The following is a 13,566-nucleotide window of genomic DNA, read 5'->3' as shown; positions in this document are numbered from 1 at the left end:
CCTTACCAGTGTTTCCTCTAAAGCCTCTTCTAAAATAGCCTCTTGATGAGGGCGATTGGTTGTTGCCTTGAAAGGGGAGGAGGGATTTTCTGTGGTAATATTTTTGGAGCCACCCCTGTAAAAGGAGCACTGAAAGGAACCCATACTCGCAGGTAACTGTAAAGCTTCCATGGAATTTGCAACATCAGTATCCTTCTTCATTTTTTCCAGCGTGGTATCCACTGCTGGACCAAAGAGGTGTTCCTTATCAAAGGGCTGATTAAGAATGGAGGCCTTTACTTCACGTTAGAAACCTGAAATTCTCAACCAGGCTTGTCTAAGTAGCAGTAAGCACTGGTGTTTACTGTGCACGCTGCTGTGTCTACTGCATCTAATACGCACTTGATGGAGGTATTGGTGATAAGTTTGCGCTCCTGGATAAGATCATTTGCCTTAAATTTGTGCTCATCAGGCAGAAATTGCATATTTTTTTCTAGCTCATCGTAATGAGCCCTATCATATCTAGCAAGCAAAGCCTGAGCATTAGCAATGCACCAGTGATTAGCTGCATGTGAGGCTACCCTTTTGCCAGAGGCATCAATTAACTTGGACTCCTTCTCAGGAAGAGGGGCCTCACCTGTGGTCTGTGGGTTAGCTCTCTTGCGAGTATTAGAAACCACAAGAGAGTCTAAGGGCAGCTGACCATTGATGTAGGCAGGGTCAGTAGGTGCTGGCTTATATTTCTTCTCAACCCTGGGCGGGATGATTCTTGCCCTTACAGGATCTTTAAAAACCTCATCTGCATGCATCCCCTTAAGCATTGGTAGTGTATATGTAGTTTTCCGAGTGGAGCTTAAGGTCTCAAACAAGATGTCCTCCTCTAAAGCCTCCCTAAAGCCTCCCTATGAAGTTCCACCCTATGGTAATGAGCAGCCCTATGAAGAAGCTTAATGTAGCCGATATTGTCGTCAGGTGTTGATGGCCTGGACGGGTATACGTCAGGTCTGTGTGTGGATCAGTATCATAATCCTCCCATTGGTCAACATCTTGTGGCCTATCCTCATCTCCATCCCCATCCCCCTTCCTTCTGTGGGTCAGGTGATAGTGGTGAATTAGTGGGTGTTATGAGTAATTGAGGATCAGTAGGTGGAGGTGGCACATAAGGTTGTGAAGTATTTGTACCCACATTCCTTTTCTTCAGGGGCATGTGGTGCTCATCTTGTTGGGCCAATTTCATTTTTTCAGGCAATTTGGCAAGAATATCTCCAGTATCTGGGTTAATAACCAGTTCTTTTTGTTTCAGATCCGAAGGTGTAACATACGAACGAGGCTTTTCATCTTCACTTGCAGTTTTCGGTGTTTAAAGTTTCAGCTCTGAACTCTTGGTACCGAAGATTTAGACTTTGACAAAGAAGGAACGTGGACCAGGATGTGCTTGGATTTCGATGTCGAGAATTTCGGCTCGGCGCCTGCATGGTGCAGACTCGAGCCCGAGCCGGAAGGCTTTTCTTTGTGTTTCGACGCTGGGCCTGCGGGCGGGGTGCTCCAAACTTTTTCTCGGTACCCACCTGCCCCGCAGTCAGAGGAAGGACCGGGGCCTTTTTTGTCTTTGGTTGTTGGGGCAAGGGGGTTTCGGTGCTCACAATACACTGACCCGGTGTAACTTGCTCCTCTTCTTCCATGTCGGAGCCGGCCTCGGAGGTATGTTCATCTTCCTCAGCTCCTTGAGGGTGTGTTTCTTCTCGGTCGGAATCTTCGCTGAAGATGTCCGAAACGAAGCTGCCTTGGTGTTTCATCTCGTGACGTCGAGCCCAACGGTAACAAAGCATCATCTTTGATTGAAACGATCGGCACGCGTCGCAGTCTTTCTCGTCGTGTTCCGGGGACAAACAGAGATTGCACACTTCGTGCAGGTCAGTGCGAGGAAACTTGGTGCGACATCCGGGACAGAGCTTCAATGGAGTCTGTTCCATCGACTGCTAGCGAGCCTGGTGAGGGTAGGCCCAAAGGCCCTCCACGAGTTTTCCGGTCAAAGATCTTCAAGTCGAAACAATACACAGAATGGGGAACGCTAACGAGAAACAATACTGTCAACGGTAGTGCATTGCATGTCGAAGGGAACCCAAGAAACGGAGCAGGTTTGGAGCACAGCAATTCACATCCGAACCCGAAGGCAGAAAAAAAACAATCTAACAATGGAGTCAATGCCTACGCGCACTATCACCGAAAGGAGGAGTCACCTACCTCGTGACTGGAAAAGACTTCTTCGAACAAAAACAAAGTGCAAACATCCGGACCCAACACTAGATGGCAGACTCTGCACAGCAGGTGATCTACAGCTCACATGCCTAGAACTATTGATAATTCTATAATAAATTATGGAATGATTTTCAAACCATACCCCAATCCCAAGAGAGAAAGTGTGGAACAATTAGCATACCTGAAATATACACAAACTACGTGCTGGGACAGGAGAAATGACGACAGACTGAAAGGTTTTATGGTGCAAGAATCCACCCAGGATGATACAGTTGCACAATCCCTGTTAATGCAAGAGAACATTTCAAGCGCAAAGCATATATATTTTTTAAAATGTATATATTTTCAGGGGTGTTTAATCTTCAATGTCCACAGAGATAAACACAACAATGTACAAATTATTTGTCCCCCTTCTATGTTGAGTAAAGGAATTGTAACTGCATGGCCAAGTAACATCTATTCCTTCTCAAGCATGGGTTAGAATGAGAGTATGTCCACCTATAGTAAACTAGTGTAATTCCAAAATCCACTGAATAGACTTCAGTCTTCACCAATGTGGTTCCTTTAAAAGCCAAGCAGAATATTTTCAACCAGGCAATTAAGTATTGCTCAAGATGTTCTGGTCCATTCTGTTCTTCTAAATGTGACAGGAGACCGACCAGTGATCACGCACAGTGACATACACATGCCTTTCTCTTCAGTTGTTTACCAAGCCTACTGCTTTATCTCTTTACAAACTCAGGGCACAGTTGGTGATCTTGGTCCATAAAATTGCTAATGGCTCAGCAGAATATTGGCTTCCTGGTAAGATTGTCTCCATAAGTGCTGCTGGATTTAGTGTTTAGATGTAGCTCAGCTACCCGGGGTTCCCAAGAGAAACCTGAAACATATAAATAAGATAGGTTATTGTTGTTTTTTTCTTATTTAAGTTGTGGTCATTTAGAGGTCTTACAGGTGTTTCCATTGCCCAACATAATATGTTGCCCTCTTATATCTACAAACTAACTTACCAGCTTCTCCTCCAGGAAAAAAAGTGAAACAGGCAAAAAAATTAGCTTGCTTGTTTGAATTAGTACTGTGTGTTTTTGTTTCAGATCGGTTTCATTATATCATAATCAAACCATCACATTACGTCGACAACATTTGTCAGTAAAGAAATAAGACGCTATGAGGAGGGTTGCAACTGTGCCGTTCTCTGGCAGAGCACCAGGGGTGCTTTGGAATAGCCAGAAAATGTGCATGCTGCTTTTACATTCAACAGCTGGTGTACATTACAAATCAACCATCTACTATCAAAAATAACTATTCTGTCAAGAGGAAGAAAGAGGGAGAGCAGAAGATAAGAACGAAGAGGGGGGGTGAGAGGTGCCACGTATGATGGGGTGGGGGAGGGAGGCGGAGTGGTCCCGCACATGATGCATTTTGTGTGTGCGTTCATGTCAGTACTGTGTGTTTTTAAGCTCCTCATTAACATTCTACAGAGTAATTAAGTGTAGATGAACAACAATGTTTAATTAAACCCAACGGAAGCTGCCACCACTTGTCCCTCTCCAGCATTTCCCATAGTTTAAACAGATCCAGCGCATTTGTTCCTCTGTCCTGTTTGAGATCTCAAACGTATCACTAGTCTGCTGGGAAAAGCACTGGCGCAAAAACTGAACTGATTTGCATTTCAGGTATAATTTAGGCATAGTCTGGCCTTGAATGTGTGGCTAGTATTCTCAGTACAAGCAAACTAAATACTCTGGAGGTGAAATTTGCTGCAAAGTAAGCATCAGCTAAAGAGAGATACTCAACATGGTCTTTAACCCTTTCGATGCGGATGACGAGCTCAGCTCGTCATCACCCACGGGTGTCGTGTGCTGATGACGAGCTGAGCTCGTCATGGTGCCACTAAAATGGCATTTTCCAGCACAGGGGGGGGGGGGGAACCCCTAGCAGCCATGTGGTTATTCATAGACAAATATAGAGGAACTAGTGGTGTAAGGTGAAGCTTGCAAGTGGCCCATAAGTTTGGTTACCAGAGAAAAATTATAGTTACTTGCTATAGTAAATACTATACTGTTAGAAACCCCTTTAGTCACATGCATAGAGTGTACTTGTTTTGTACTAGCATGAAGCTAGTAACCTTGAACTTTAAGAGCAAATGGACTGCAAGTTGCTTTGTGAGATGACCAATATGCAAATACTTGAAGCTACCTATTCAAGAGCTTTTTTGCGAATACTTTTTGGGTGTACACGAATACACCACTTTGCCCAGTAAAAGAGGTGTTCACTTTAGCACTGAAACAGAACATTGCTTTTTTCCCTTTCAAAGTAGACACATGTATTATAATGTTTCTAATCCCACCCACATAATTGATAAGAAAGTAGGTAGGGAAAGTTGATTTCTCTATATGACAGGTAGATTTCTGTAGAAATGTGTGCCTTAGACATGTAGATTTAGAAAACTTAATTCCTGTTATTACTGTTTTACAAAAAAGTCCATAGTGGAAACTAAGAGCTCACCAATCACCCCGTGCAGCAACTGCCACCTTTCTCACTAGCCTCTTCTTGTCATCCAGGGGTTTGGCCAAGGCACGAATCACTTGTTGCTTATAGGGCAGGAGCTAAAGACAATAAAGCAGAAGCACAATGAACGGTGGTGGCAACTGAAAAAGCAGATACATGCAGTTAAACTTTCTAAATCGACAGAATGCATGCATGTAGGCAGTGCAGGCACACACATGGATATTCTTGGTATTTCCAAATACACTGAAAACCACATCTGATTCAAGTGAATTCAATTAGCTATTATCATTTATGTGGGGGCTTTGAATGCTTTTGCAACGATTCTCATTATAGAAGCTCCATGTTACACAGGTGTCTGGGAAGACATACTAGGCAGTAAACACAACATTCTATGGTCTAGGCCTTGCAAAATATTAATACCACTCATGCTAGGCATCATCACAGTCAGTGGTGGTCTTATTCAGGTGTAAGGCAGCTTGGTAACTTTTCAGGCTGCACAGCAAGTTTTTTTTCTTTAAATGACCTTGATTGAAGCTTCGTAGGATACAAGATGCGTGTTATTGGTACACAATTCAACATCATATTGTTATCTTTAATATTACCAGAACAACGGACCTCCCCCCCGCTGCTCTCATATCTGGTCTCCTTATAAGTAGTAAGGAATAGTCTTATGTGAAATGATCATGAAGTAGTGTCAGGTGAAGCGTGATTTACAACCGGGTCCACCCCTCCCCTCCTTCCCTTGATGATAATGATAAAGGGACCCCCCGGAGCATCACTCCGCTATTCTCTCCAGAGGGGTAGTGCCTGTGGGTTCTTTCAAATCCGAGAGTATAGCGGCCCGGCTCTTAGGTCGTCCTCTAGTTTGTCATCCTTACGGCAATGTTTAATGTGTATCTCCTCCGTGGTCACCCATTTGGAGACATCCTTGAGCCAGTCTGGGTGTTTCAGAGGATCCGATCCTAAACATTTAATAGCTGTGCGGTGTTCCGACGACAGCAGACCAACTAAGCCACATTTTCTACAAATTTTTTATGAGTGGGCCAGAAATAGCAGTATCTGCTTCACTGTGAGCGGTGTATTCCACGCAGTGGCTCTATTACCATTTCACAGCACCGCTTGAATACACCGCGTATTGCAAGCTATGGGAGACAGTAGGCATTTGTGCTTGCCACATGCAATGTTTGTGTAATATCAGAGAAATCAACAATAAAAAAAACAGACCGACAAACAGCCAAAACAATAGACCTTTCAGGTCTGCCCTTGTCCCACTGCCCTATAGGCCAGTCCGGCTCGGCTCGCTTGCTTCTGTGTTGGAAGCCACTGGGTGACAGCTAGGTAAAGGTGAGCAATCAGTACACAATTGGAATGGCCAAGCCTGACAGCAGGGCGGCAAACTCCAATTCCAATAAGAAATATGACCTCTATTTTCTAAGAGAAAACTAAATATTAACAGTACCACGGATTCATTTTGTCTGTATTTATATATCAACAGTAATAAAAGCGCAAAACTGCAAGCTTTCATATTTATAAAGCAACTTCGCGCCATATTTAACTCAAACTTCACTAATACCAGGGCAGTTGCATGAGTTGTTGGCCGCCTTTCTCTCTCGTAGACATCCCACCCCTTTCCTTGACTATCCGAATATCGTAATTTTTGTTAAGTGCTCAATTTTCCACAGATTTATTTGCCACAATATTCCTTAACAGATAATGTAGGGCTCACAGAATTCTGTAATGGAATTATTTACCAAAAAGAATCCACCTTAAACCTTCTCCTCCAATGCAACCAAGCGCAAAGGAATCATCCTTTCTTTCTTAAATCTCCACACTAGGAACCTGATGTATCAGATGGGTTTAAATATGGGCACAGGAATAGTGTGATTCAGTGACCCTGACGTTTTCAGCATAATTACAGTGTGTTGCATTTGCCATATAATCCATCACCTGCTGCATTAATATACAGATTTTAACCAAGATATTCGTTTCTAGCTCTAACAATAAAAAGTTACTAAAAATGGCGACATGCTGCAGCACAATGGAAGGCCATTCAGAGGTAAAGGTTGACTGGTCACCTTTCAGTTCCTTATTGTTAGTAAACTGGTACTACTGAGGTAAAACCTTTCCCTAGACAGTGTTAAGATGAGTAAAAATGTCAAAATAAGGAGTAATAAAACCACAAAATGTGCCGCATTGCGCTGCATAAATTGCCTTTTCTTGCCGCATAATTGAGTCAATCCAGGGGCATAATTTGGTCCTCCCCTGTTGCTTAATTCAATTAGCCCTGGTTTCTGTGCACATGAGGAAATGTATTAACACATTGGTGCACTCAAGTTCCATCGCAGAGAAGAGGGTCCTAGAGCCTAGAAGCGGCTTAAATAAGTGCTTTGTTATGTATCATCAGCAGCAGACGAGGCGAGCACATCCCAGCAGCTGCATCTCAGGGGCCTCGAAGGCCCTCATGTTTTGCACTTTTTGCACCAAACCACTTTTGTGAGTTAGACAGCTCGGTGCACGGGCTCTAAGGGGTACTGAAGGCCATATAACAACCGATTAGATACCACAGAGGGTAGGCGCATAAATAATCACATGTAACTGAACTCTAGTGTGATCTTTGCAGCAAACGTTTAAATGCACAGCAGGGAAGACTCAACCTTTCCTACTTCTGAAGTTGATTTTATTTTGTAATAATACTGTCAATTACTTACTAATGAACTACTTAAAACAATAGCATTGCATATGCGACAATATGCCTGTGCTCACATTACAAATTGTAAAATAACTCACTGGCTCCAAATGTTAAGAAGAGCACATGTTTTAAAAGTTTTTCTGTAGCCAAAACAAAGTCTCCGACAGACACGAGATGTGCCTAGTTGCTTCCAACAGGACTTTTGGACTCACTGCGGGACAAATAATATTCCACTAGCGGCTGTTGTGGGATTTGTCGCTCTTTCGTTGCATTGTTTTTCACGGTGCAGATTCCGAGGCTCATTTACATAATTCAAGTGTGCGTGTGAAACAGCTTGTGCGCGCGGTTACACCACGACCAGGGCACAATCAAAACAGTCAGCGCTAACAATATTTCCCAAGTCTGACGGTTTGTTGCAGCCTCCCTTGGAACATTGTGTTCGGAGTGGGGCGTTTGTCTGCAGGCTGGGCGCTCTGAGATAAGAGCAGCAAGGCTGGCAGAAGAACGTCCTGTGGTGTTTACTGTCCCTGCCAAGGTTCAGGGAGGGGCTGGCGAGTCCGCGGCCCGCGCGTGCTCATTTGCATACAGGGATTTGACACCATGTGACGACAGCCAGAGCCTCCTATAAAAGTGTGCCGGGCGCCGAAATAGCATTCAGAATCTGGAGTGCGCTGGAATTGGTTGCAGCTTCTGTGTTAGTGTGAACTGTCAAACGACTGCCGCAGAGCCTTGTGTGCTCTTGTTCACAACAAAGCAGAATCCCTGCACTTCTCACCCTGTCTTGCGGCCTGCCAAAAACATAAGGTTGGTCGATACCAGCGGGGGCACTCTTGTGCACCTCGATAACAAGCTTTGCGGCGGAGGCAGCCTGCAAAACCGACATTCTTGCAAATTCTCCCATGGAGGTGTCAGTGTACAAATCTCCCATGGAGGTGGCAGTGTACCAGATGCACAACTTTTACATCTCCTTATAGATATGGGGAATGTGCTCCAGGTTGTGTGTGCGTGGATTTGTGTGTGCATTATCGGCCATAAGCGGCATATCTGGGGGACAATGACCTGAGATCCCACGTGCATTCATGAGGGTAAAACATCAGGGCTCTGGGTCATATATATCACAGTAGTGCAGATCTGTACATGCTTTGTAAATACCTACCTTGACATTAAAATGTTTGGGCAGATTCTGTGGCATTTAAAAACAAGTGACAGTGAAAGCGATCGCTTTTTCGTTGTTATGACAACAAAAGCATCGCAAGATGGCGTCGGGCTGTCCATAGTCCGACAGACTATGCCTTCTGCCATGGACAGATGGCGAGAGAAGCCATTTTTGTCCATGCAGACGCGTGTATGAGAGTGTTCTGCAGAATCAATTCCAAAAGGTACTCGCATTAGCGAGAGCAGGGTATGCGCTGCTTTCGCTGGGCGAGACTTAACATTAGCTAGAGCACCGCATGCGCTGCTAAATAACCTCCTCTGCAGAGAGGAAATTGCTCTAAAGTAAATGACGAAAACAGAATAAGGATGAGGTCCAGATGTTAATGGCTCCCAAATTATTGTCTGTTTATCAATGCAGAAGAAATATATGTGCACAAAACAACATATGTAAGCAGATAAACATTACTTGCATTGCACACAATCTTAAGACAGAAGAATCAATTTACACTAGTAAAGCGTTTCTGAAAGTGATTCCTTAACCCCCCCCCCCCCCCCCCCCCCCAAGTCACCACTTAAAAGCAGTAAAAACCTGATCTGCAAGGCTACCTGAGAGTCCCAGTATTAATCTATCGAAGAAAAGGAAATCACAACTATTGATTTTTCTAAAATAAGCAACTCACCAGATGGGTTGGAAGTTGGCTTACAGCATGCACACACTGTAATGCAGCAATCCGGACAGCCTGCAAAAAGACAAATCTAGCATTAAAATCGATCCAATTTTACATTCATTCAGCATTCTTTCAACTGATAGCCTGAATCTGCTATGACCAGCTCAAAGTAAGCCAACACCAAAGCAGAAGCGCTCAGTCGAGTTGAAAAGTGCCAAGCAGCAGCGGGATCTCAACTATCCAGAAGTTAGATGACTGGGGTTATCTGGAAATAATGTGAGAGTGATCCTTACTACAAAGGTACAAGGACATTTTCCTGTTTTCAGTGCCAATGTGTTACTATTTTGTGCAATAATACAACCAAAACAGACAGATGTTTTATCAGCGCTTCTACATAATACAGAGCCCAGAGATTCACCAGAAGTGTATAGGGCTCAATGTAAACCCAAAGTGCTCAATTAGTGGTAGTATGTGCGAGAAGCCTTAGGCCTAACTCTGAGCAGTGTAAGACATTTATTTTACACACAATGACTGACACACAAATCAAAAAGGAGATCCACACCACTTTTATAAAAATAAACTATAAGTTTTATTTTAAGAGCAAGATCTTCACAAAATGCTAAGTACGTTTTTCAGGAAAAATACTTTAGTTTTTTAAAAGTCGACTGCAATTTTCAAACAGTTCAATGTTATCCTATAGATGAAAACAATAATGCGGTTTCACGGATAAGTACCCAACTTACAGTTCCAGTCTTTGGGGTTTAAGATCAGCAAAGGTTAAAGTTCGGGCAAGCACACAGTCTGTACCACCAGCGGCAAAGGGTGGCCGGGTGCAGAAGTCAAATTCGGAGATGGGCTTAATGTGTTTCAATGGAGACTGGGGGTGCTTGAAGCGAGACTGCTTGTGTAGTGTAGTTCCTATATCCCAATAGGCTCTGCACATTGGAATAACATATACTATAGATTAGACGTAGGACTGAGGTCGACTAGGTCTCTATCGTATATATTAAACTTAATTGTGAGTGCCAGCTAGCTCAGAGGTTACTAGAAACTTTCTTGAATAAAAAAGAAGGGATTTGTTTCTGACAACCGCATAAACATGACAACTTTGTTTCCCAAGAATAAGAAATCAATCTCTAGAGTTGCGGAAACAATAGATAACTATTTTACTCAGTCAATCGTGCATGCTTCGTTTCACCAGAGGTGCTGAGAAAATAGAGAGACGGGCATTTCAATAAAAAGTATTTATTGAACAGTCTTCTTTCTCAAGCATAAGAAATGTACTGCTACAATCGTAATACTGGTTATAAAGTAGAGGGCATATAATACGAAAAGTATTATAAAGTAGTACTGTAAAGCATGATATGGTCTCTAAGCCATAAGTTGCCTTAAACATTTAAAATACATACAGTGATAAAATAATGACTAAAAGTACTCAACTGGTGCTTCTAAAATATGCCTACGCCGGTGTACCTAACCTAAGTCTAGTACAAGGGAAGAAGTAAGTGAGGAGTAGCTTAAGTTTAGTATTTCTCTGCCAAGGATCTATCCAAGAATTCTCCAAGGGTCTAATCAGCTCCGTACCTTGGTTTTAGAATGAAGGAGGTCTTGTATCTCTCTCTCAGGACTCGATTTCCCAGCAACCCGCAAGGGTAGCCTGGAAACACTGGAGCTGGATTTCTCGGCTGGAGAAAAGACAGCTTCTCTCAGTGCGTCAGCTGGAGGGTCGGCTTCCTTCGGCACTTGCTGCTGCAGGGCGTCGGGCAAGTAGTTAGTCGATCTGCTCCAAACCACTGTGTGTTTGGGCAAATGTAGGCATATTTATACTTTGAAGGTGCAGAGTTTGACGTATGATTGGACTTAATAACGTCACTCAAAGACCCAGTTCTGTGAAAACTCCATGATTTCCTAGATAAATTAGTATTCAGGCAAGGGGAAGTCCCTAGCTGCTGAAGGCGGGTTTTTCTAAGAAATCGTTGTTGATTCTCGGAACTTAGTGGAAGTAGGTAGCCATGCCGTATTTGGGCTGCATAGGCTCAGTCTAAATTTGGTAATGATTCTTATGCCTATATAAGGATCGTGTAATTTATAACTATATAAGGGCATGAATCGGGAAAATTACACTGGGGTCCTAGATTCATTTACAACACCCACTCCACGATATTAAGTTCAATAAACTAAATGTACACGCACTGAACATATCTAAGGCATGTGTTTACAATCCCACCCCAAAATACATAAAATGTACTTGAAATGGTTATACACTAAAAAATTAAGCATTTCTACTGTCTGCATTTTAAGGAAAATGTCATTCTAAGCATAAAGTATCATGGCTGAAATGCAAACCGAATGAACCATGTAATTACATTTATGAAAATAGCTCTGAAATACAGAAAAAAAGTCGAGACTGTTTCATAATATAACATAGCATGTCAGTATTTATAGTAATGAGGACAAGGCCAAATTTTTCCTCTAGGATGTGTTCAAAAAGAATTTCTTGTTCTCTAAGAATAGTTCTACTTTAAGCAGATTAGTCTGTGCCACAAAATTCAATGTTTTTGCGGGAGAAAAAAAAATGCAATCGTTTGAGAAAAATAGAGTTTACAAAGTTAGAAGTCTTTGTTTTGAAAACAGGAAGGCCGAATTTCAGAGTTCAGGGAACGCTGTGTGCATGAATCAAGAGTTATTCTCGATGTCAGGAGAAAACATCAGATCATCTAGGCTGGCAAAGAAATCGTCTACCACAGTAGGTGAAAGTGAAACTATTTCATCAAGTAGATCAAATGTGCACAGATGAGGAGCACTGTCGTCAGCGCCAACTGCCGCATTAGCAATGTTCATATCAGATGGTACCTGTGTGCCTGTTGATCCTCGTATCTCACCCTCAGTTAGACTTACTGGTGAGACCTCAATGAATGCCGTCATCAGGATTGGTAGCCGTTGGGGACAACACAATGCATGAGTCGTTACCGGACCTAGCAAGGCGTCGACATCCGATGGCAGGACTGATGGAAGTGCAAGACAAATGTCCAACACTCATTCCTTTCCGCAAAGCAGGCATCGTAGAACAGGTAAGATGCAATCTTGCCAGATTGGTCTGAACGATAGAAACCAAGTTGTGTTCAAATCTCTTAGCCAAGCCAAGAATCTGTGTAATTCTCTCACGATACCTCATGGCAAGGAGGGATTGTTCCATGGTATTCTGGGTATCGGTGGTGACCGGACTTGCCATATCGGACCAGAAGGAAAAAAAATAGAATTCCTGCTACGAGTCCCAAAATAAGAGGCAGAACGCCGAACACAGAGTGCACGAAATTTGGAAAAATGCAGAAGACTGCATCAAATGGTGTTAACAGTCCCAAAAAAATCGTCTTAAATACATATGCGATGCCACTGGTATCAGACATGTTTAAGATTTGACTTAACATTTCTGCGAAATGTACTGGACAGTTTGTTGATAATAAGGCATGTATCTCTGTAGAAGTCCTTGCAACTTGCAGATCATACGTTTCTTTCGACGAGGTCAGTGGCACAGTCTTTTGCAAACAAATGACTTTCATTCTGCTTAAAGTATCAATTTGTATAGAAGAGATATTCAGTGAAGGCCGTAATGCCGTCCCACTGACTGTCTTGCTCTTTGGATACAACACTTCCATACAACAAGTGACCCGGGATGACACACTAACGACATGCCACAACAGCTGTGATCATTGAGCATAACGTAGCTGCCATTGGATAGCTGCCTGAAAATTGGTTCTATCACTGTGGAGGGTGTACCGTGCAGGTGGCAAGAGAGGTTATTTGCAGAACCTTCGCAGGCTCCATGTAAATTAATACCTTGGCACAAAAGTGTACCACTTAGTGAGTTCTTACAATTTTTACCACTAAGGAATACCTCCTTTCCCTTATTTCAACATTTGTGTGTGTAAGGTAAAGTCCAGGTCGACTTAATGTATTCTTTACCCAACCTTTCATACAGGCCCGTTGGTATATGCTGTAGACAACACTGAAATTGGAAAATCGTTCCTGGTATCGAAATGGTGCCATGTATTATCCATTCAATGACAGGCTTCTCAGAAACTGTCAATGGTAATCTTTCCAGTTTTTCAATGCTCAGCACCGTATAGTCTGCTCCTCTTTGTGCCAAAGAGATTTATTTATCTGTAAGGTTAAATACAGCAAACAATGACGTTGTGTTGATTAAACGCCATGGCACGTAGCCTGAACGAAGATTTTGCAATGTCCAGCCTAACTGCATTATAGAACGTAATTGAGACTGGCCATGTTGTAACATTAGCAAGTCCT

General features: G+C 42.9%; 1 protein-coding gene across 1 annotated transcript in view; it reads right to left on the bottom strand.

The window, feature by feature from the left end:
- Nucleotides 1-2,560: 2,560 nt before the first annotated feature.
- Nucleotides 2,561-13,566, bottom strand: part of MMS19 (MMS19 cytosolic iron-sulfur assembly component) — a 479,913-nt gene continuing 468,907 nt past the window's right edge. Inside the window, exons 29-31 of the mRNA XM_086922625.1 lie at nt 9,274-9,333; nt 4,747-4,847; nt 2,561-3,118 (exon numbers count right to left, since the gene is read on the bottom strand). Of these exons, the coding sequence (XP_086778751.1) occupies nt 3,091-3,118; nt 4,747-4,847; nt 9,274-9,333 (189 nt within the window). The 3' untranslated portion in view covers nt 2,561-3,090. The remainder of the gene's footprint in view (nt 3,119-4,746; nt 4,848-9,273; nt 9,334-13,566) is intronic.

Source organism: Lissotriton vulgaris, chromosome 5 (genome assembly GCF_964263255.1).
Source record: "Lissotriton vulgaris chromosome 5, aLisVul1.2, whole genome shotgun sequence".
NCBI lineage: Eukaryota > Metazoa > Chordata > Amphibia > Caudata > Salamandridae > Lissotriton > Lissotriton vulgaris.
This window is presented reverse-complemented; position numbering and strand designations above follow the sequence as displayed.